At 39.3% G+C, this 25,226-nt stretch overlaps 1 protein-coding gene across 5 annotated transcripts; it reads left to right on the forward strand.

Moving 5' to 3' along the window:
• On the forward strand, positions 1-25,179 carry agfg1a (ArfGAP with FG repeats 1a). 5 transcript variants are annotated; one of them, XM_038693718.1, is made up of 14 exons: positions 1-355; positions 9,718-9,811; positions 12,158-12,273; positions 13,696-13,861; positions 14,511-14,673; positions 15,759-15,875; positions 17,819-17,890; positions 18,991-19,206; positions 19,843-20,020; positions 20,209-20,288; positions 20,911-21,030; positions 22,829-22,981; positions 23,818-23,912; positions 24,253-25,179. In XM_038693718.1, exons 1-14 carry the CDS (start codon positions 189-191, stop codon positions 24,310-24,312), a joined length of 1,797 nt encoding a protein of 598 aa, XP_038549646.1. In that variant the 5' UTR covers positions 1-188; the 3' UTR covers positions 24,313-25,179. The 5 variants fall into 5 exon arrangements, with proteins under 5 accessions (XP_038549646.1, XP_038549647.1, XP_038549648.1 ...); XM_038693719.1 differs by having other exon boundaries at positions 2-355; positions 17,819-17,851; XM_038693720.1 differs by lacking the exon at positions 17,819-17,890 and having other exon boundaries at positions 2-355.
• Positions 25,180-25,226: the final 47 nt, after the last annotated feature.

The following is a 25,226-nucleotide window of genomic DNA, read 5'->3' on the forward strand; positions in this document are numbered from 1 at the left end:
AAACCTGATCCAAAGCCTGAAACTCCTTGTTCGCGGATACGCGAGGCCCCCCTGACAGAACCACCTACCCTTTCTCTCTCTTTCTCACGGACCGTCAACCGTGAAAAAAAGCACAGTTCTTTGTTTTAGTTGTAGCTAACCGTCCCGTTTCCCCGGTTTTATTTAATCGTGCTGTATATCCCTTAACCATGGCGGCGAGTGCGAAACGAAAACAAGAGGAGAAACACCTGAAGATGCTGAGAGAAATGACGAGTTTGCCACCCAACAGAAAGTGCTTTGACTGCGACCAGCGCGGCCCAACCTATGCCAATATGACTGTGGGCTCCTTCGTATGTACCTCCTGCTCTGGCATCCTGTAAGTTTTCAAGTTGCTGAATGACCTCCTTAGCTTAGACATGGCGCACACGATGTAACGTTTTTGGTACGCTACATACGGCACCCGTTAGCCAGCTAGCCCTAGCTAACGTTAAACAGGTATCTGGACACGTTAGTGCAAGCGTGAGTTTAGCTCTTGTGACACTGTCTTGCTGTGATGTGTTGGGCGGGGTAACTTAGATAGATGTGTCTGTGTTCAGCGCAGCAAGCTAACATAGCAACCACCCTAGATGCTAGCTAAGTTTAGCTTCCCGTTCTAGCCAGTGCATTTATCTGCCACTTGCAAGCCAGGTCTACAGTAACTTAAGTTAGCCGGCTGCTGCTACCAGTTGCTGGAAACGCCGGGCCACTTTGTTACTGAGGTGACTGACTGATTTGGTTATGGTGAACCCCCCCCCCCCCACACACACACCCACCCACCCATAAAGAAAGACAAAGACACATGAATAAATATTGAAATGATCTGTTGGTCGAGGTCTCATGTTATATCCACGGATTTGCAAGTTAGCTTTTTGTTAACCTAAATATACTCCACAGGACCATGCCGAGAGTTATACATTTGATGCTACATGTTAAATGGTGGTAGACAATTGGGCGTGGGAAAGCGACATACTTTGGAGATGGACAGTGCGAATGTAATGCCGCTTTTCATGCCATCACCAGTGGTATTTAGTCCAGTCATCTATTTTTGCGTCAGATCTAACATCAGAAGTATTACACTAGTCTGTCTCTAAGAGTTATAACGTTTATTGACAAAAATACACGCAAGACTAATCGGCTATACTAAAACCATATTTTAAATATTCTGTCCACAGCACTAATAGTTTCAGTGTATCTGGGTGTTTTAACTGTAGATGGCATGACTTCAGTCTTTGCTGTGCAGTTGTGTAACAACAAGCATCTGTAGCTTGTGATTTGGGATTAGTAAAGTATTCCTTTTCTTTTTATTAAGCTAAAGATATCCCACCTCATTTCACTTGTCAAATGTTGCTAGTTTAAAAGGTTTTGTATTGTGGGTACATGTGATGCTGGCCACGTTTAGAAAGAAATCCAAAGTGTTGTGACATAGTAATGACATTTTATTAAACAGGATGGTTTTTTGCCTATTGCACAGGACACGACACATTTACATACAACATGGATGCTATTATCTATATTGCATGTTATTGTGCTAATCTGCAAGTTTATTACTGTCTTACTTTACTAATCTATATACTTTTGGAGATTAAGCTCCCTTCTTGTGGTAGTGTAATGGCATTTGGTTTGCTGGAAACCAAATTATGCCCATGTACATGCTGACAACATTCAGCTCAGTTTTCCAACTGTTCAGCAGTCTTGCAAGAAGGACAATTAATGCACATGATTTAAAAAAAAAACCCAAATCTGCTTATAAACATAGCATCATATGTATGGTGGTGTCTCTAATTGTTAAAATCCAGAACCCTGGTCCTCTCTTTCCCACCCAAGTCCCATCTTTGCTCACAAATGGTTTACCTTGGACACAAGACATTTGAGAAGAGTAAATTGGCAGTGGGCAATTAGCAGGTAACTCAATAAGTGGTTCATCCGTCCATCCTGTTCTGGTCATTCACATAGTCTGCAGCAGCCCGCACTGGTCCTTCTTAATGCTTCATGGAACTCACCGTGCCATTTTCCATTGGTGAATAACGATTATTCTAATAACGTTGCAGTGGAAAGGTAATGTTTTTCTGTAATTCTCCACTGATTTTCATTCATCGACAGAGGAACATTTGACACAATTTGATATTGTTTGTTCTTCAGACTTTGCCTAAGATACAGCCCTTGTTTGATTAGGTTTGTGACCTTAATCTGTCCAAACGGTTTTAGCTGTCTCCACTTTGGAACGACGTAAAGGCTATGTAGCACTGAAAAGACTGAGATTAATGGTGAGTTTGCTGATGGGCAGAGTTTGTCCTCTATTTCACTTCGCCAGTGGGTCCGTGGGGACTCCACTGTGAATATCCCATCTGCTCACCCTATGGTATTAGTCTGTAATGTGAGTTAATTGAGTTCTTTTATATTTTGAGATCACACTTCACACACACCCTTTCTTTCCTGAGGTCTTTCTCACTCACTTTTTATTAAGACAAAACTATTTCATAGGCAAAAATCTTCCCAGCAGAAGCATGTGGGTTTGAAAGGATTGAGGTCTGTCTGATGTATGCAGGAAACCTGATGTGATTGTAGACTCAGGAAGTGGTATGACACCTTGCTGCTACATCAGTAGCATGTGCTGTTATGTGTCACAGGAAGTGGCCGAGATGTCACTGTCTGCCTCTCACTTTACTTTTAATTCAAGAGAGGCAAAGATTCATGCTCAGACTTGATGACAGTGGTTTGGTTAATGTCTTGATTACCCACTATGACTGCTTTATGAATAAAAGTAGTGTTTGCTTTATTTTGAAAGCGAAGCAAAGCCTGCCAACACAGATACTCTCCAGATTATGTTGCAAGTTTTTTTAAAAGCCCTATATAGTATATTTTAGAGGTAGATACACTTTTGAGACAATCATAGAAATGATTTGATATTTATAGAAGTTGTTTACCCTTTGCATCTTTGACTTGCAGTTTGGGCAGTAACAGCCTTTAATTGTTTAGGGGTGATAGCAGGGACATAACTACCTACCATGTAACAACCCCCCTCCTCCCCCCACCATAGTTGCAGTTGCTCAACGGGCAGAGTTGGAATCTGCTGTGTAAACACATTCCTTATGAAGGTGGAGGCGTTCCCAGGAGGAACACCACACACAATGTTTCCTTCTGCAGAACTGCTCACAGAAGGAAGTAACCCCACTTGGCCTATGTGTTCCTGTGTAACCATGACTCTCAACACTGAATAATACACCGTGACATAGACCCCAAAAGTTTTTGCTAAAATGAAGCAATGGGATATGATATGACTTGAACTCTTCTACTGAGCATGCTGGGTTTTTCTGTGCCCCTAACATTTAAAGCGTTGTTGGGATGACAGATTGGTCAGGGTGTAACTTGGCATAAATGGTAGCAAGCCATGAAAATGAGAATTGGTATTATCTGTGATAACGGGTAACAAAAATTGTTAAATAAAGTGTAATGGACATTCTTTTGTGGGAACTTAAAGCAGCAAAGTAAAAGATGGTGCATAGCCTCTCCTCTCTTAACATTGCCAGTTTCTCTCACCCTGGAGCTCTTACAATATGCAAATGAGCGGCATTTTCCCGGATGAGCTGGTCTGATGTACTGAAGCGACTAGCTCATAATTATTTTACTGGACAATATGTGGTAGGCTACTCTTCTCTGATACACTACGCTACCCAGTAAACATGATGTGAACAACTTAGCAACTTAGGCTGAGCAATGGTTTGATTAAATCCTTAATCCCTGTGTTACAGACATTGTTGATGTTGACGTAAGATGATATTTTTTTAGTTCTTTATTTTTACCAATGACTAGTTACTGCTGTTGTTTAATTCTCCACACAAAATAATCCTACGGTCACTGAATACTATCGCAAATTTGTCCAGTAGAAATGGGGCGTGTGGACTGTGGGACTATAACATTGTGTCGCAGTACCAGACAGGAATACAGAATACAGGAGTCACCTGACAGTTATGCTGTACACCACAGTCGCTGGATGTTATACGACCCTGATTATAAGATGATTCAACCTTTTGCAGCGCCTGTTTGTGGATAAGACTTTTTCAAAGTTGAAAAGACTCTGAATGTAACAAAGCAGGCAGATATGATGTATTGCATTTTAAATGTATTGTCACTGTCAAAAAAAATTAAATACAGTAAATGAACAAAAACAGTACAAACAAAGTAGCCAGTATTAGAATTCCTGGACAATTGGTTAAAGATGCTGCTGTTATGTTTAGACCTTAAGGGCTGTGGAGCTTTCTCTGTGTATCTGACCTAGTTTCAGCTTCATAAGATCGGGATCTGATCACTCCTCTACCTCTGGGCGCTGAAAAATGCATTTAAAGCTCAAATACACTCAATCTTCTGTTTCACCCCAGCAAGTTTATTGTTTCTTGCTTTAGATATGGTTTTGTCTGGAATAATCCAAACAGGGCTGTAACTAATATTAAAAAAATCCATTAGATTAACCTGAAGAACCTTAAGTGATGTCTTGTTTATTTTGTTTTACCAACAACCTCCAAACCCCAAAGTCTCCACATTTGGGAAGGTGCAGCCAGCAATGTCTATTTTTTTTATTTGACAAGTAATTGAAAGTGTGAATTGATTGATTATAATTGTTTTGTCTTTTGATTGATTTGGGGATTGGGCATCTTTTCATTTACATGGCAGTTCCCGTAAATGTTGTAATATAGCACTTAGTATTAAGGTGTTTTCTGTTTGTGGCATTCATTCAGCCTTAACTGTCTATTCAGAAAGTGTAACAAGCATGACATAACTGGGCACAAGTTGTTAAAGTTCCCATGGATCTACTCCATGTTTAGATAAGCAGGGCTCTACATGCCAATTTAGTCTCATATGCCCCTTAAAAATAGATTATTGCGAACCAGAGACTTTACAAGCACAGTGTAAAGATTTGTACGTAAATCCCCTCCAGCCCCGCCGCTGTTTGTTCAAAACATACTCAGACTAGCCATCCTCTGTGTGCATCTGTGACCACTTTGCAGCTCGTTATACAAATACATTAGAGTGATCAGTGTTTTAAAAGCTGTGTCATACAGGTGCTGGTCATATAATTAGAATATCATCAAAAAGTTGATTTATTTCAGTAATTTCATTCAAAAAGTGAAACTTGGATATTCATTCATTGCACACAGACTGATATATTTCAAATGCTTATTTCATTTAATTGTGATTATTATAACTGACAACTAATGAAAATCCCAAATTCAGTATCTCAGAAAATTAGAATATTACTTAAGACCAATACAAAAAAAGGATTTTTAGAAATGTTGGCCAACTGAAAAGTATGAACATGAAAAGTATGAGCATGTACAGCACTCACTACTTAGTTGGGGCTCCTTTTGCCTGAATTACTGCAGCAATGCGGCGCGGCATGGAGTCGATCAGTCTGTGGCACTGCTCAGGTGTTATGAGAGCCCAGGTTGCTCTGATAGTGGCCTTCAGCTCTTCTGCATTGTTGGGTCTGGCGTATCGCATCTTCCTCTTCACAATACCCCATAGATTTTCTATAGGGTTAAGGTCAGGCGAGTTTGCTGGCCAATTAACAGGGATACCATGGTCCTTAAACCAGGTACTGGTAGCTTTGGCACTGTGTGCAGGTGCCAAGTCCTGTTGGAAAATGAAATCTGCATCTCCATAAAGCTGGTCAGCAGCAGGAAGCATGAAGTGCTCTAAAACTTCCTGGTAGACGGCTGCGTTGACCTTGGACCTCAGAAAACACAGTGGACCAACACCAGCAGATGACATGGCACCCCAAACCATCACTGACTGTGGAAACTTTACACTGGACTTCAAGCAACGTGGATTCTGTACCTCTCCTCTCTTCTTCCAGACTCTGGGACCTTGATTTCCAAAGGAAATGCAAAATTTACTTTCATCAGAGAACATAACTTTGGACCACTCAGCAGCAGTCCAGTCTTTTTTGTCTTTAGCCCAGGCGAGGCGCTTCTGACGCTCTGTCTTGTTCAAGAGTGGCTTGACACAAGGAATGCGACAGCTGAAACCCATGTCTTACATACGTCTGTGCGTGGTGGTTCTTGAAGCACTGACTCCAGCTGCAGTCCACTCTTTGTGAATCTCCCCCACATTTTTGAATAGATTTTGTTTCACAATCCTCTCCAGGATGCGGTTATCCCTATTGCTTGTACACTTTTTTCCTACCACATCTTTTCCGTCCCTTTGCCTCTCTATTAATGTGTTTGGACACGGAGCTCTGTGAACAGCCAGCCTCTTTAGCAATTACCTTTTGTGTCTTGCCCTCCTTGTGCAAGGTGTCAGTGGTCGTCTTTTAGGCAGCTGTCAAATCAGCAGTCTTCCCCATGATTGTGTAGCCTACAGAACTAGACTGAGAGACCATTTAAAGGCCTTTGCAGGTGTTTTGAGTTAATTAGCTGATTAGAGTGTGGCACCAGGTGTCTTCAATACTGAACCTTTTCACAATATTCTAATTTTCTGAGATACTGATTTTGGGGTTTTCACTAGTTGTCAGTTATAATCATCAAAATTAAAAGGAATGAACATTTGAAATATATCAGTCTGTGTGGAATGAATGTATACATTATACAAGTTTCAGTTTTTGAATGGAATTACTGAAATAAATCAACTTTTTGATTATATTCTAATTATATGACCAGCACCTGTATTTGGGATGTGTCAAAAAAAAATATTTTTTTTTGGGGGCCCATGCAGAGTGTGTAGATACCAGGGTCTTCAAGCCCATAGTCCTCCACTGGTTTCAGCTTTCTAATAGATGTCATTGTTTACGTGTATCTGTTTCCTGTCTTCCCATGTTCTTCTTGAATGTGAATTGACACATCTACTTGGATGTTGACTCACAGACTGTGTGGCTACTTAACTCTGCCTCATCCGATTGTTATAAATACATATGTATGTTTGTTATACTTTGCTGAACAGTCAGCTGATTGGTGGCTGTGTAAAGAAGGGGTGGAGATGAAAACCAGTTCTGTAAAGGGGTAACAGAAGTGAATAATTTAGCAGTCTTGTCTAGAATTTCACTGCCTTTGGGATTTGACTAGTCGATGTGTATAACACTGTGTTTGTAATTGTGACACTGTGGATCTAATTTCCTACAGCAGCAGTTTCACACAACAGAAGAAAAAAGAAAAAACTTGCATTAAAAACACAGTTATGCCGCCGCTAATGACAGTGACTGACATGTCCCATTAAAATGCCTGCAGTGTTTTTGTGTTTTGTTTATTTTTCCTTGTGCACCTTAAATAGAAGCTCATTTTAATTGTGACGCTGATGAAATATTAAACATTAAGCATATTTAAGTGGATTCATTGTTTATTTTAAGTTAAATATGTATCTGTAATCTGCACAGTACCTGTTGGCCTTTACTCTGAGAGACTGACAATGGGCCTGTATTACTGAACTTGATAATGATTTAATATAATATTGAATCTAAAATTGTTCAAATCAATAAGCATTTCTGTACATATATGCATGTTATATTTGGAGTTTGGGTGTCTAGGGGTGCCATGACAAAATATTTCTTTTCAAGGGTTACCTGAAGAGCTGAATCAGGAAAGTGCAAGTGAGACTTAATAGGTGGTGTGAGCAACAGGGTATGAAAACGGGAGAGGAACAGCTGCCTGTTGAAACATCTTGGCAAAAAAGCTGACTAGTTTATAAAAAACTTTGAGAGAAGTTTGGAGAAACTGCATAGTTGTCTTTTATGATTGCCAGCATTATGTCCTTGTTCAAGGCACTTTAAAAATAAGAAACTTCATGGAGAATGGATACAATATTTTATTCCCTGCTTAAACATGGTTTTAATATTTTTATTTTTTATCATTGTAAAGCATTGTGACTTGCTCTGTGAAAGATGCTATATTAAATTGTAGTTACTTGTCCTTGGAGAGGCCAGGCCAGCACAGAAAAAAGGAATTAAAGATAGGAAAAGGTCCTTACAACACCTCACTCTACACTACAAAACTACAAATCTACACTCAAACTCAAAACATTCAAAGCTCTGCTCATTTTTAAGTCCTCTTCAAACACTAACTTCATGTTCGACAGGAAACATTGAACACCAGTTAAACTTTTTTATTAGGCAGGTGCAAATACTCAGGTGATTGCTATCATAAAAGACAAGTCTTTGTCGGTAGTTCTCTACTTGTTAGTGCACAGTCTTTAGAATTGTAGAACAAGGCCAATGTATTAGCCTGTTATCTGTTAAAAAGAAATGTGAAGTTACGAAATGAAAGTCCACTGAAATAAATAAAAGTAGTCCTTTTTTGAAAATAAGAAGCTTATTATTTATTTAACTATATTGACAAATGTATACATTTATATTGACATTTCTTATATATTTATTACCTCATTTATTAACTTCAGATTTATTAATTAATGTATATTAATGATATCTGACTGGTAACTCCTAATTGATTCTATTGACTGGTCAGCACTTCAGCTGCTGTTTTTTTAAAAAACAAACCAACAAAAAAAAAGTATTTAAAGTGACTGGTGTTTTTCTCATTTGTGGCTTTGGATGGTGAAACACACTTTCTGTAGCGCCGTTTAGCAACACAATGTTAATATGGGAAGCTCTCTCAGATTCAACTCTGTATTAGTTTGTACAGCAGTAACTTGTTTTTGTCCATTTTCTGCTTGACTGTGTGCTCAGCAGTTGCACTCTTGTCCAGTTAAAACATTCCACTCATGCTAAATGCTGATTGGTCACCTTCACAGACAAAACATGTGGTAACCTTGAAACTAGCACTACATTAGTTTTCACATGCTGGTGGGTCGAGGAAAAAAAATACTCAGGCACGCAAGCCTGGAGCTTAATATAAAAGCCTAATGATGGCTCTTTTCAACTATTATTACAGTTACCAGGCATTTTTAATTTGGGCTGTCATGAGCTGTGACCTTCTTAGGAAAAGGAGCCAGGCTTGTGTGGGCTAATGGGTGTTACTCGATAATGGTAGTTTCTGTATTAAGGATCGCTCATTCTTTTTCTGCACTTTTTCTGACGACCTCTGTTCAGACAATGGCAGTTAGGAGAGAGTTTCACCCACTTTTTGTTCTGTTTGACTCCCTTTCTCTTTCTGTCAGGATTTGTCATTTCTCTTTTTAATGCCGTCTTCCTTGCCCCCATTTACGCACATCAGCCAGCTTGATGCTAATTAAGTGGCCCGCGTCCTGAGAGGTGGGATCTGGAGTATGTCCAGATGAGGGGTTCATGTAGGGCTGGACGATATGGCCAAAAATGTAATCACGATAAGTTTCATATCTATCGATAAGTATCAAATCATTATTTCTTTCAAGTTTTAAAGGCTGATTTTTGCTTCTCAGTGAAAGTTGAAGAAATCAATGGGTTATTTTTTGGTTTAAACTCTTATTTATGGTCAACACTTGATGCCAAACAGTGGATCACTTCACAAATCTGAGGTCGAATATTCAAAACATTTATGATAAAATCTTTGTCAACAACGCTTTTTTTGGTCCTTTTGACTCAACAAAATGCAGAAAAAAATTAAGCCCCAATTCGTGTATGATTCCGTTGAGTAAAATCAAACATTTTTTGAATATTTGATATATTGTTGTTTGGGGGGGAAAAAATATCGCAATAATTATTAGTTTTATTGTCCAGCACTACTGTCATGTACAGCATCTTCAAATTAAACTGACCCGTTTTCATTTCTCCACCCACAGACGAGGACTGAATCCGCCCCATAGAGTCAAGTCCATCTCTATGACAACCTTCACGCAACAGGAAATTGATTTCCTACAGAAACATGGAAATGAGGTAGGAGCATGGCGACTGTCAGTCCCGTCACAATTAAGGTCAACTTTCCCACTGCTTTGACAGGTTTGTTTTACAGACCGTGTAGCTTTGCTTGTTATTATGCCATCACTGTGTTATCCTTATTAACAACATGAGTATCATATTGAAGGGTGACGGAGTGTCACTTAAATTATTATGCTTTTATTTTAGCCCTTCACAAGCGAGAAAAGCATTTTAAACTTTTTTGAAAAGAAAAATTAACGTTGTTATTATAATATTTGAGAGTCATTAAGCACACTCAGCAGCGGGGCAATAAAACAATAATAATTATCACGATTATTATAATTTTAGAATTTTCCTCATAACAGATGTTCAATAGAATTTTGATATAATTCATTTGAATCACGAATGAATTAGCACTTAATTTTTCTATTAAGATTTATTTTGTTGAGAGAAAAGGACTGAAAAGATTTTACTTAATTTTATTCATGCATACTTTATCATAAGTGCCTTCAAATGTTTTGTCTTTAAAGCGATCCATTTTTGGCATCAAGTGTTAGTCGTGTTCATACCATAATGAAAAGTTTGGTTTCTTGAACTGAGGAGCAAAATTCAGCCATTTAACATGAAAGAAATAATGATTTTTTTTGTTTGACATTTATAGTGAAGATTTTTGATATCAAATTATATGAATTTTTTATTGTGATAAAATTTTTTGCCATATCGCCCAGCCCTATTGTTATTTTAGTCAGATGTTCTGGCTCCATACCGTATTCGGCAGCATCAGACACCCGTTTTTACCAAACAAAGACTTCTCATCCAGGGCCCAGACAGAGAACTTACTGGCATCACTATGTTGCTGTGTGTCTGTTGCATGTGTAAGCGTTATTTTTTATTTTTTTATCCACCTTTTGTGCAAACTGTGCTGTGCCAATCACAGCCCTGTAAGGTAAAACGGGTGTGAAAAAATAGAGCGATGTGGAAGTTGGATTGTTTGCTAACATAAACAGTCAATGGGACAATAATAAATCAGCAGGACTGAAATTGACCGCACCTTTTAATGACAAAGCTCAATTTTGACAATGGTCTTTTTTTACGCAAACATTTCATGCATTACATTGATACTACTTAGCTTTGAACAGTGCAGACATCAACAGTTGTCATAACATTTTCTTCTTAACTGTAGGGCTTAACATTTTCAGGACAAAAGCATAATCATTTACAGATTTAGGGCAAATGCAGTATGCAGTTCTTTCTTTAAAATGATTAACATTCAACAGAAATGACATGTAAATTTTTGTGATGACATTTTCAACCATATTGCAAAGAACTAATAGACTAATTAGAAAACAAAGTCAAATTATACAAATGGTTATAGGTGACCGTCTTCACATCCTGCAGCTCACACCTATCCATCGTAATCAGATAGAGTAGCACTACATATTTGAACTGCACAGAGGTACCAAAGTGCATCATTCAAGATTTCTGGTAAACGGAGTATGAAATAGAGCAGTGCCACCTGGGAAGCACAAACTATTATAAGCTTGTAGAAAAGGGGCAGGGCAGGTTGACATGCTGGAGACTCAAGGTTGGAACTGATGCATATATCCTTCAAGGCTGCTTTATAAATACTACTGCTGTCACGTAGCTTTTATTGTCTTTCCACAGAGAGCACTTGACACAGGAAAAACAATGATAACACTGTATATTTTCAACAGTTGCGGTTCCAATTAGACGGAAAACGTGAGCTTGCACTTGCTGTTGAGTGTGTGCATGTGCATCAAAGCCAGCAGTAGAAGTGTATACGACGTAAGAACCACGCTTCCTCTCGCAGCACCTTTGCTTCATCGACAGTGCGGCGCCCTATGCTGAGTGCACACACACGCTTGAAGCCTATAAATCTCTCTTTACAGGATTAGGCAAATACTTTAGGAATGCCATCCAAAACCCAAGGCCAGAGAAAGGTGAGACTTAGACTAATATTTCACCAAGCTCAACCTGTGTTTCCAGACATGGGGCCAATGCATGTTTTACTCCAAACCATTTACACAAGATGTTAGTCTGCAGAGCACACCAATTTTTTTCTGGTCCTGGCCTAATTTGCACATGGTTACGTTTTCAGAATATTACTAAGTGCTCTTTTGAACTTGACCTGCACTAGATGGCTTTAAGGCGATTTAATCATATCATCACTATATCTACCCGTGGCTTATCTTTTCATTTGCTTGTTCCGCTGTTTCACGTTGGCCTAATAATTTGATGGCTAATTATGAAGGTTGGCAAGTCCTACACTTAATTGTATCTGTGTGTGCGCTACAGAAATGTTCAACCAAAAATCACTCAGTCAGTTACAACTGTGTTTTCCAGGTTTGTAAACGGATCTGGCTTGGCCTTTATGACGACAGAACCTCCTCAATACCAGATTTCAGAGAACCACAGAAAGTCAAGGAGTTCCTTCAAGAAAAATATGAGAAGAAGAGATGGTAAGTAAATAAATAAGTTAGTTTTACAAGCTGGCAGTGTAAAGATATGAACAATCCTCTGGCAATGTGCACTGTGCAAACATGTAGCCTTTCTTTGTGTTTTTCTTCTCTCTGGCTTGGAATATCTCTCAGGCAGCTCAGCAGTTACCCTCGAGCAAGCCACCAGATACCCTTCTTTAAATGTACAGAATGTAGGTCATTACAGTCAAGCTGCTTTATGTACAAGATCTATTTGTGCCAAGTTACAGGTTATATTTATGAGGTTTAGCGTAGTTGATACTGGTGCATTGTGACTGCTGAGTGGGATGAGTAATGAGAGCAATTATTCCAGACAAACAAAATGAATGGCACAGCTAGCCAAACAAGTGTCATATTGATAGATTCAAATTAGGGATTGGTCATCAGAAGTAAATATTGATATAGTGACACTATTGGTTTATGCAGACTGTTTACATAAAAAACTGAAACAGGTTCTTTTTCTGTGTATTCATAGTTGAGGATTATATTATTACACACAGTAGTTTAGGTGGTAGCGCTTCTGTCTCCAGTGTGTAGTCTCTAAAGGCAAATTTGCATTTTAGCGTCAAATCTACACCGAAGGTATGGTGTAGCCTGCGCATGGCCGTTTTCCCTACGCCGTAGCCTGATGCGCACCTCCCCAAAAATGTAACTACACGTAGCGATGATGCAGACTACAAGAACTGCGATTGGCTTGGTAGAATCGCATTTCCTTCAAGCCCCCAGGAAGTGCTCTGTGCTGTAAAATACATTGTTTTGAGCATCGCAAAGCCAACAAAATGACTTGATTCACTATCAGAGTTTGATCTATTCAGTCTGATAACATTTGGAAAGTCTAGGAGAGCTGCACGATTATCATTTACCCCCATTCAAGTTAGCAGAGGGCTAAACCAATAGTTAACTAGAACACAGTGAAACATAGACACATCGCCACTAACTAGCGTTGTGGCAGTGTAATTGCAGAATGACACAGAAACCAATGCACTAGGATAAATGCTCAAGACGGCATGGCTATGGCATAGACTCGACGCAGAAGTATAAAATGGCTTTAAGTCTGACCAGAATTGGAACGATAAACAGTGCATGTCTCAACGTGCCACCATTTGTTCTAGACAGGCATTGTCACTCACATGGTCCTCTCCTATAGCACACAAATACACACATGGTACCATGGACTGTCTGCTAGCTGTGATTCCCAATCCCTGTTATTACGCTTGATTTGCATGAGATTAGTATTGCCAAAGGCTGTAGTGCCATTATTTTAGTCTATTTTTAGTTTATCTTAAATATTATTCCAATAGCCAATTAGCCAATTGCATCTGGTAAGGTTTTGGTAATGTTTTCTTGACACCTGTTTGGCACATGTAGTGTTGTGTAATGCATGTAATGTGAACTTTTTCCTAGGTATGTGCCTCCTGATCAGGCCAAGGTTGTGGCATCCGTCCATGCTTCCATCTCTGGCTCCTCAAACAGCAGCACTAGCAGCACCCCGGAGGTTAGACCACTCAAAACCCTCCTGGGGGAGTCGGTACCCTCCCTACACCTCAACAAGAACACCCCACCAAATCAGGTGAGAGTTATGTAGTCCACACAAACGTACATATAATGAATATGTGATTCTTGCGATACTCTAAGGACTGGTGAGGTTTAATGACTTGCTAACAATAACTGATGATTTTACTGCTCCTTGTCATCATCAGCATTTGAACGGTCAATATGTCTCTTGTAAAGCTTGTACTAATTGTGCATAAACGTATAAGAAAATATTACATGGCACAAGTTGCACAATATATTTAAAAATAATTTTGGATTTTAGCAATACCTTTTTGATTGATTAGTTATTTATCTTCCTGATAAAGAAGAACTCTGGCTTTCAATGCTTGTTCAAAGTTAATATCAGACCCTATCTTGAATCTTCTTACATCTGCAAACTTCCAACTTGTGTACATCTGGGGATTAATTAAACAGTGTAAATTCTTCAAAACTAATAGGATGAAGCCATGTCTTTAAGCTTTATCATTTTTAATCAGATGTCAACAACCAAATATACCCACAGGGCTAGATTTCATTGTTCCTTACTAATGCGTTCACAGAACATTTTATATTTCTTCTTCCTTCAGTCTTTGTATGAAGGTCGTTCAAGGACATACACACACATTCATGCATGCTGACCAACACATACCTGCAGTTTTGTCAAATACATCTCTTGTCTCCACCAGTCTCCAGTGGTGAGCCGTGGACAAACCCATCAACAGCAGTACCATGACAAGAGGTTTGACCTCCTCAGTGACTTGGGTGGAGACATCTTTGCTGCCCCGCCCAACATGAATGCAGGCGCCAGCTCCAGTTTTGCTAACTTTGCACATTTCAACAGCCACACAAGTAAGGAACAGACAAAAAAATGATTGAGCAATAGGGGCAAAAAACACATTGAGTCATCAGTGTGATCTGTTGTGTTTGAGTTTTAACACTGCAGTGCATAGTCCTTTTTTTTCTTTTATTTGAAAGTTGTCTTGGTAACATTATTTCACAGGCTGTAACAAGAGCATTTGATAATATGCCATGAAGGGTTCTGAGTCCATGCATGTTTTCATTCACCAGTTTAAGTCTTGTCAACAGTTCATGGTGTTTATGGGTGAAATCTCCTGTTGTTTGGAGAGAGAAATGTGATTCATTTCAATCTTAAAATGTGTTATGTGACAGTAGGCATGTGTGCCTGTTTTTGTGGAGAACAGCGTGATAAAGGATGTGAATATTAGACATCATGTTACTTTGCAGCCATTTAAAATTCTTAAGGTGTGTAAAGAGGCTGCTGCAAGTTGATTGATGATGGATTCTAATTAACATCCTATAGACTGAGGCAAAAGTTCATGATCATGCAGAGTCTGTTAAATGTCAGTAGCCACTTGTCTCTATGATTGTAAAACATAGCCATACGTTTTGGAAATGTACCGGAGGTGCTATGAGCTGACACATCTCCATAGTTACTAATGCATGTAACATATGCTGTTAGTTTTTGCTTCCCATGGAGGATAATATCCTCTCATTTCTCATCAAGACTCACTCTTAATGCAGTAAGTGGCATTCACACATCTCCACACAGAGGTGTGCATCTGTGCTCATGTTTGCTGAGATTTATGATGTGTGTAGTGCTACGCACACACTTAGATGCTCTGGGCTCAGCAAGGGTTCCAGACAGTGTATTAAGGGAGTAGTTGAACATCAGACTATCTTGCCTACCGTTTAAGCTGCTGTTCATTTTATTATGTGACAGGATTCTTACGATTATCTCTCATATTTAGCACATAATCCACTGTATTTATTTTGCAGTCTGTCATCCATTACTTTTTTCATTATATGTATAAATCCATTCTATCTTTATCTCATCCACTGTTTTCCACTCATTGTGTTTTTGTTTTTTTGCTCATCTGCCTGTCTGAACTTCATCCTGACACCACCTCCAACAGCACAGAATACCAACGCAAATGCAGACTTTGCTAATTTTGATGCATTCGGGAGCACTTCTGGGCCAACAGGTGGTTTCCCCTCCGCACCCCAAGCCCCATTTCATCCCTCGAATACAGGTAGAGCAAGTTCCCTCCACTGGACAAATGGAACACATCCAAATCACTCAGACATTCGCTACAAACTTGTGTTGAGAATTTACATGTAGGCGAAGCACAAACAACCTATTCACATGCAGCACACTGTCAGTCATGTTTTCTGTCAGTTCACACATTTAGTTGCAATTTGTATCTTAACTGTTGTAACACCATGTGCAGTGTCCATTTATCTGATGTCAAATTCCTCTCTGAGATGGTCACATTTCATTCCAAAGGTTTTATAACCAAGATATGAAGCTAAACCTGAAAGTTGGGTGTATACATTTCTTGAATCCAAACAAAAAATAATGCCAATACATATTTCTGTTTTTCTAAAAGAAATTGTCCTTGGCTGCAGTTGAATACTAATGACATTATGTTAACATGGTATGTGCCTAAGGCCAAAAAGTGAGCACGGGGCATGAAGTACTGGGTACAGCAGTGCAGACACACTAAAACAGTTCTCAAACTTTTTCACATCAAGGACCCCTTAACTGACAAATAAGACCACGGACTTCAGTTTGATAAGATTTTGTCCTAGGATCGACCATCAGATAGGAAATTGGGTTTTTAGATGTTTTATTACAGAAAATATATGAAACTCATGACCAAAATAGTCATACATTCTGTCATTGTGTTACTAATGGATATAATTATAGTGAAAATAAATGATTCACCTTTTTGCTGGGGACCCCCTGGAACCCCCTCAAGGACCCCTGGGGGTTCCCGGACCCCACTTTGAGAACCACTGCACTAAAAGCATTCACTCTTAAGTGTATTTTGTAGAATATCTATATTTGAAAATGAAATGCAACTGACGATCTTTTTCATTGTCGATTAATCTATCGATTATTTTCTTGATTAATCGATCAGTTGTTTGGTTTATAAAATGTCAGAAATTGGTGAAAAACGTCAATCACTGTTTCCCAAAGGCCAAGATGACGTCCTCAAATGTCTTATTTTGTCCACAGGTTACTCACTGTGTGAAAAACCAACAGCAAACCCATTTATAAAAAGGAATTGATGGCTATACATAATGTATATTATGTATACATGTACACAGCTTTAGGTTTAAAATTGAGTGTGGGGCGATAGGACTAATATATATCGATTTATTTTTTACAAAATTAAATGGGTAAAGATAACTGTGCACTCATTAGGCAAAGATTATAGTGATGTATGACCAGCAAACCACACTGTCCCTGTAGGAATATAATTTAAGAATATAATAGGGGCTTAATGTTAAGTGTAAATACATGCTTACTGTGGATTTGGCACAGTATGATTTAGTCTGAAAGCTGTCTCTTTTTTTTTTTTGGTGTATTGGGGTCTTTAAAATATGGATTAGAGGGCGTACCGGTGGCCTAATCTTACCTGTGTCATTCTGGTCCATATTTTTCTCCAAGACATTCATGCAGTTTTATGTAACATGTGCAGCATATATGTTATTTAAAACTTCCTGGACTATTTGCTTAGCAGTAACTCTCTCTCTGTCTTCTTGCCTGAGCACTTTTCCTTCTCTCATACAAACACTACAATGTAGCCTCCTCCCACTAGTGTCAGGAAAATGTTGTGTACTATGGTGCCCTCTGCTGGAGGTTTTCACTGATATCTGTCTTCATGTGGAGCCGCACCTTTATCCTTTAGTATGCCTATTGCTTGATAGATGAAGTGTCTGTCTGTCTGTCTGTGAGTGTGTGAGTGCTTTGTAAGATAATCCCTTTCTCACAAACTCTGCTGTTTGGCCTTAGCTGTCCATTCTGTCACATGTGTTTTTCATCCTTTGCCACAGCAGCAGTTGATTTGTTTGACTTCACGCTTTTAAATCTTTACCTTTGGTTTAGTTGATTTCTTTTATTTCTCCGGCCTGTCTTACATTGCTCATCACCCCATCTCTCCCTCCCTCTTTGATTTTTGGCTGCCAGCGTTCACTGTGCTCTCATCCAGCCGCAGTATGGGTGAGTTTGCCACTGCTCTGCCTCTCCCAGGTGCACACAGTAAGTCTCTCTCTGGGCTTTCCCTCTTAACAGCTTTCACCCTTTCCAACTGTCTCAAATTTGCAGTCACTGTGATCCTCCTCTCTGTGGATGCAAAGCCTCAGCACGTAGCTCTTTCTGTGTCTGTAACTGTGAATCACTATCTCACTGGTTGAAAACGGGGATTATAAGAACCACTATGGAGAATAGACCAAATGGAAGAAAATGGGAACATAGCAATGCAAAATATTAAAAGCAATAGAAATAGAATTTGATAAATACAGGGTAGAATCAGACAGCCATTGACTGTTTTTTTTTGGGGTTTTTTTTTTAACACATCCTTTCCTTGTAGAACAATAACTAGGAAACATAAGAACACTATACCGTTATGGTATCTTCCATCAGTTATTTATTATAAGTTACTTAGTACATTTTCAGCAATTCAGTATCTCATGTGATGAATAACAATAATTTCGGATTTACTTTAAAACCACCATCAGATATTTACAATTGTAAAATTCTAAGCCGTTCTTGAATAGGTTTAGTTTCTTGGAGTGGAAAAAAAATATACACTTACCTGCTTTTGATGTTTGCTTGCTCTAAAAAAGCAATGACTGCCTTATTTCCCTAGTAACAGTCTTAGATCTGGTTGAAAGCGATGGTCTACTCATTAAAGGGCTTGGTCACGCCTCCAGGATGGATAGCAGACTAAATATATTTTCCATTGAACTATCAAGTTGGTTTCCATGTCACTGTTAATACATTTTGGCTTGGTTTTGTCTGTAACTCCCTTGATCCACAGAACTCAGGTGAAATAGAGGCACTCAAGAAAGGTGCTGTACTGCACATCATGCACTTCTAACACAAATGCCAATTTCATGAGTTCCTTAAGTCTGTAGGCTAACAGAGAGCCAGCATAGTGTAGTGTCACAGAGGACATGTTATAGAAGTGTTGCTCTCTATCCTAACGATAATGAAGGTATCCTAGCCCCAGCCTGACTCCACCCCAACTTTACCCTCTATACAGCTACTTATCTCCCTCTCCACCCTGTTAATGCTGTTACTCAAAACCAACAATCGAGGTCCCCCTTATGACTCTTTAATCTCTCTCTTTCATGCAGGTAGCGCCTCAGGGGGACTAGCAAATGCCAATTTTGCAAATTTTGACAGCTTCCCCAAATCGTGTAGTGCTGACTTTGGATCCTTCAGTTCCTCCTCCCAGAGTAACCCCACAGGAGCTGGCAGAGATGCTGTACAGAGTACTAGCCTCCCTGCCGATAAATACGCAGCCCTGGCTGACCTGGATAACGTGTTAAGCTCTGCCAAAACAGAGCAAGGTAAACTTCTCATGCCTAGCCTGTATCGTAGATCTCAATTGTAGGGATAGAGGTTGACAAAAAAAAGAAGTTGACACAACTTAAAACATTATGTAATGAGGCGCATAGATTTAAGTCCCTATAATTCTTCTTCCCAATACAGTGGCAGGCATAGTCTCTCTTAAAACAGAATCCATGTACATTTTCTAGAAAACATCAAATTCTGTATGCCGTCATTTTTGGTCTAGCCAAGGCTTGGATGTATTTTGAAATGGCCATTTACTTATTTTTCAAAATCGGCCCCCTGGCCTCAGTGCTACTGAACTATCTTTTTTTATATATATATAAATTTTGTGTATTAATTTCATTGCAGAGTTTTAATGTCACATGGTCAGAATTCTGGCACTTGAGCATCTGTGAATTCTTCTGGGTTGGTACTAGTTTATTGTTGTTCATATTACAACTGTTAACTGTATTTCTGTAGTAGAGAATGCAAATTCCTAATGATTGAACATTTATTCCCCATCATTTTTAATAGGTTGAATATGGCAGCTATCTCCGGACCTTGTGCTTTTGTCTTTGAAATTTGAATTTTCCGCCTTTTTTTTATTAGTCAAAGTGGATTGAACCCGGCTCTGCTGTTGTGTTCTATTCCAGGAGGTGCTATTCCTGGCGGGGTGAGCTCAGCCACAGCGGTGGCAGCAGGAGTGGGTGGTGTGCCTCAGAAGCAGCCAGCAGGAGGGGACCGCTATGCTGCTCTAGCTGAGCTGGATACTGTCTTCAGCTCCCCAGCCCCGGCCACCAGTGTTTACAACACCACCAGCACCTCACAAGGGTGAGACACTAAACATACACGCTCATACACATCTCAGTAAGCCTCCTCCTTAAGCGGGTTCCAAAAATCCTAATTTATCATCCACAGCAGCTTGACCTACAAGCAAAAAGTGACCACACTCCCAATACCTGACCCCTTTTTTACTGGCTTTCCTGATAAACTTATGGGTTGACTTTGTTTCACTGCAGGGGCATGTTTGGCCCAGAGACTGGGGTGTCAACAGCACAAGCACAGCAGGCCCTGCCTGGCATGGCTCAAGGTTTCGGAGGTGAGTGATCCCTCAGGCTCCTGATGGTTTGTGCTAATTGTGCTCCCAAATTGAACCCAGTAATGATTTAGAAATTCTAAAGTAATGTCAGAAACCAGGGGCAACCCCAGGGTAAGTGCAGCGTACGTAATTATAGCTAGATCCAGTGGTTTGGATTTCACAGCTGACAACTTTAGTACCTTTTGTGGTATGTTAAAGACTTTCCTGGTTGAGATGTCAAGAAGAGGTTGCAGATGTGATCATAAAATGAGGGTGGATCATCAATCTATGGAGTTCAATTCTGTAAATAAAATCCTCATGTTATGTCAGACATGGATAAGCTTTACTCTCTTTCAGGAGTTTTTGTTTCTTTGTGGCCAACCTGCCTCATTGGTTATTTTAGCACTGAGATTATTAAGTTAGAACAAATGTGGACTGTATGTGAAGGACACTAATGTTGAAATGGTCATCAACAGGAGATTTCAAGTGGGGGCGGGGAGACATCACTGACAGTAGATATTAACATGTTGAAATTGGCCTCAATGACCCGGTGATTTGTTTTATCATGTTTAAGTCATGCACTTCATTGTTCGGTTTCACATTCTGTACTCATGCTTGGTTACTTGGTGCCCCTCTCCAACAGCTCAGTCAACTAATCCCTTTGTAGGAGTTGCCCCAGCAGCAGCTCCCACCAACCCATTCCAAAGCAATGGCAGAACAGCAAACATGGCGGCAGCGGCGGCAGCGGCAGCAGCAGCAGCAGGTGTGTTTTTTTGTGTGTGTGTGGCACACATAGTACACCACCCAATCAACTCACTCAGTTAGATTAATAGTGTAGATTTTTTTATGCCTTTATTGTACAGTAAGTGTATTATTTGTTACATTTCCTTGCACACCCAAAGTGGCAACCTTTGCACAGACAGCAGTGAATATGCCCCAAACCACACAGCCAAACACAGGGGCATCCAGTCAGGCAAGTAGAAGAGGAAATTATAACATTAAAAAAAGTGCTGAATGCCAATTTAGTCATTTTGTTCACTGTGGAAATGAATAGCAGGACCAGTGTTGCCCTTTTTTGTTGTGTGCAAAAAATATGAAAGAGACCATAAGTTGCAGAAATTGAGATTCAGTTGTCTGTCTGATTGCTCTCGCCTTGCTGGACAGGCTTGATGAGGGTTCTTCATGGGCAGGGTTATCCTCCCGCCTTTGGTAGGTTCCATTGTGCTCTGTGCTTCCCTTTTGCTCTCATGTGGCTTGCTCTGGGAGTGCCTTCTTGTTCCTTTATCCCCCCCCCCCGCCATCAGGAAAATGTTGTCGATAAATGAATGCAGCTCCTTGGAAAATCTTGGTTTAAGAAATAATAATTAATTTCCAGAGTGATTAGAATTATGTAATTTCGTTATGACTAAATGTTGTGATAGTTGGATAGATAATGGGTATCCATTTTTTCTTAAGGAGGACCCTAGCGCCCTCTTTTGGGTGAATTCGCTGATAATGGCTTCTTCAACATTTTCCTTTTTATCAGTTGGCAAGAAGCATAAACTCTCTTCAGCCTTTCTTAAGATGATAAATATAAAAACTAACTATGAGCTGTAATGTGCAGTAACAATTATCTAGTCATTCATTGGCTTGGTAGTTTCATAAAATGCTTCATTCAATGAATAAACCCAGTAACAACACTGAAAACTGTTGGGTCTCTACACTGCAAAAACTAAAATCTCAGTAATTATCTTAATTGAAGGCAAAACATACTTGTTTTTTTGTCTGACAAGATATTTCTTCTTTTTATGTTAGAGAATTTCACTTGTTTCAAGTATTGTTTTTTTGTTTTTCTTCTTTTTTTTTGTCCTTACATAGCAAGTGAAATATTCTTGTTCTGTTGGCAGATAATTTTGCTTATTTTAATTTTAATTTCCCACATTTTAATACTTTTCCCCCTTGTTTTTGAGAGCTCACTTTTTGCAGTGTAAGACTCGGGGCCTAAACCTCGCTGGATTTGCTTTCATATTCAGTTAAGTGTAATTCCAGTCATTGGATATTTCTCATTAGTGGGCATTGGATGTAGCATTTTTACCAGACATCGTTTGTCTTACTTAACATATTTTGATTCTACCTGATGCACTTTGGGAATTCCTGTGTGGTCACCAGAGGTCACACACTGGTCCTACACTTCAAGTGTAGAAGCCTCATGTGTGACTCTTGTTTAGATAAAGCCTCTCTTTTTTCTAAGGCTTGTCTGGAGATAACCTTATTACGTGCATGTTTTTAAACTGAACAAATGCACGCACTGTGAGATTCTGCCTCACTCATTCAAGTTAACTTCTAGTATATTGCTTTAAAAAAAACTACTAATATTTATAATGTTTTGGTGTTTTTACATTTATTTATTTATTTTTTCTACAAATGTGTGCCAACTGTAATATAACATTTTGTGGGGGGGGGGTGTATTGTAAAAGTCTTGTTGTTTTGAAAGAAAAATGAAGCAATAGCTTATTTTGTCGTATGCCTGTAAATGTCTTATATAGGCTTCTTTAACCACTTGCTGTCCTGCTGTGTTGCAGCATCATTTGGCACAGGCTCCATGAGTATGCCAGCTGGATTTGGGAATGCTGCAGCCTACAACCTCCCCACCAGCTTTAGTGGAACCTTCCAGCAACCCTTTCCGGGCCAGGCTCCGTTCCCTCAGCCTCCAGCGTATCCCCAGCAACCCAATGGTGCGTGTGTGTCTGTGTGTAGATCATGTAGATGTAAACATATCTGCATTAATTACAATACTGAAATTCAAGCTGCCATGTGCATCTCGCTGAGTAGTTGTCGCATTGTTGCACTTAAAATATCTGTTTGCATTAGGGCTGGACCCGAATATTCAAATATTTGATTGTTGGGTACACATTCCAATTTCAATTCTGAGATTCGGTTATTGAGGGTTTTTTTCGCGCACCTGACCTCCACCGACAGCAGGGAACGTAACGCTCCAGTTTACATCAAAGGGAAATCAAAATGAAGTCCTCAGCTGTGTGGGAGCACTTAGAACTGAGTGACGACAGCAGTAGTGCGGAAGTTATGGCATTTTATTAATATTACAATTGCTTAAGTTCATTACAGATCAAAGCAGTCAAATTTCCTACATTTTAAAATTAATCAGTAACTCAACTGTAAGCTGGAAACAACAACATAATGAACACATTTAAATAATTATATTAGGCCGATTGTAGAAGAGCATTTACTCGCTGTAATAAAAGTTAAAAGTGAATTTTGCATAATAAGGTGTTATTTAGTTCCTCTACCAGAAATACCGCACATCCCGTCTGCTCTCCGCCTGCTTTCCGCCTGGTTCGATTATTCGCTGTTAATTACTATCGAAGCGTCAAAACTCAAAAGATGACATTTGGGCCAGCCCTAGTTTGAATTCATGTTAATTCTATTCTGGTGCTTGATTAGGTTTGCTCACTTGAACACAAGTGAAGAAGTCCTTTTTGGTTTGTTGTTGCCATAAATAAGTTGATCCAGTCCATCACATCTGCTAAATGACAATGTACATGTCTTTCAGGTGGAGGATTTCCAGCCTTTGGCCAGACCAAGCCTGTTGTGACTCCTTTCGGCCAGGCGATGGCTGGACCTATGATTTCTAGCAACCCTTTCCTGGTTAGTAAGAGGGCTACATGATATAATTTCCTGTGGAAGAAATTCATTTTACAGAGCGGAATATAGGGGCATCGGTCCCATGAGCCAAGACTATTGTTAATAGAGATTAGGCAGTCACCTTATACCTCCTTTTAGTTCCATTGACTAGACCATTGATTACATGTCAAGGTTATGTCAGTTCTGATATAAAAATAAAAAAAAACCACAAGTGGTTAGTTTAAAGCTAGACATTATCATTTAATTTAAATGGATATTAGATTTATTTTGACCCCTCTCTTAATGCAGAGTAGTAATAAGTACTCTTCTGATGGTATTTTAATGTGTCCCTTTTTCCTTCCAGGGTGCTGGTCCATCTGCACAATATCCAACAGGAGGCTCCTCAACAAATCCCTTCTTATAGCGATCCATCCAATCAGCTCCACTACAGGGTCAACAACTGGCGCGCTTGCACCTATTGCACTGTTTTGTTTCACAAGTAGCTTTAAAAACACAATGTTTGTAAGGATTTGTATTTTCTATCGCAGTTTGTCACAGATGGAACAATATGACAGAGACTGTCTATGGCTACAAACAAAGTGATGGTGTGTGCAGAGGTAGAGGCTGATCCCCTCTTCTCTATTTAACCTGTGAACTGGCCTCTACTGAACCACAATGTATAATCAAACTGGCTGAAAACTAAGTTATTGCATATGGTGTTTCCATTCATTATGCTGCAAATCTGTACATATTCTTGTTTTTCTTTTAGGAAATTAGCTCTTTGTGCATATCAGTATTTGTATCTAACACACAAGATTTGTTAAGACAGAACTGTTGCTTGCAAAAGATAATGGGTACTGCCACTTGCTGTATTTGTGAAGAACCAAACTGTTTCTTTGTGCAGGATCATTTTAGGTAAACTGTTCCACTAAAAAAGGAAAAAAAAAAGACCTATTCTGTTGGCGAGAGATAAAAGAAGGAGTGACTGCTGCATCAGGGATGGGCAGGGGACTCGTTTCTCTGCCATCCCCTGCCCTGCTGACAGAACCCTAGGTCACAAGGCTTGAGATATATTCATCCACATAATCTGCATATGTGGACAAACAGGAATGACTGATGAGCTGAAAACTACTTACATTGGGTATTAGAGAATTTTAAGTTAATATGTAAATATATACAGTAGATATATTAAAATGAATTTTAAATAAGAAATGACCAAACTATTCATTTATATGGATTTACCTTGGAAAACCTTGTATATTTGTTTTGTATAAAAAAGATTTATATTCATGATATTGCAGTCAGTAATTTTAAGCTTTTTTTTTGGTGACTTTTGGT

The sequence above is a fragment of the Micropterus salmoides genome, unplaced genomic scaffold (genome assembly GCF_014851395.1).
Source record: "Micropterus salmoides isolate LMB-PRFRI ecotype aquatic unplaced genomic scaffold, ASM1485139v1 Ms_hic_scaffold_3, whole genome shotgun sequence".
In the NCBI taxonomy this organism is placed as follows: domain Eukaryota; kingdom Metazoa; phylum Chordata; class Actinopteri; order Centrarchiformes; family Centrarchidae; genus Micropterus; species Micropterus salmoides.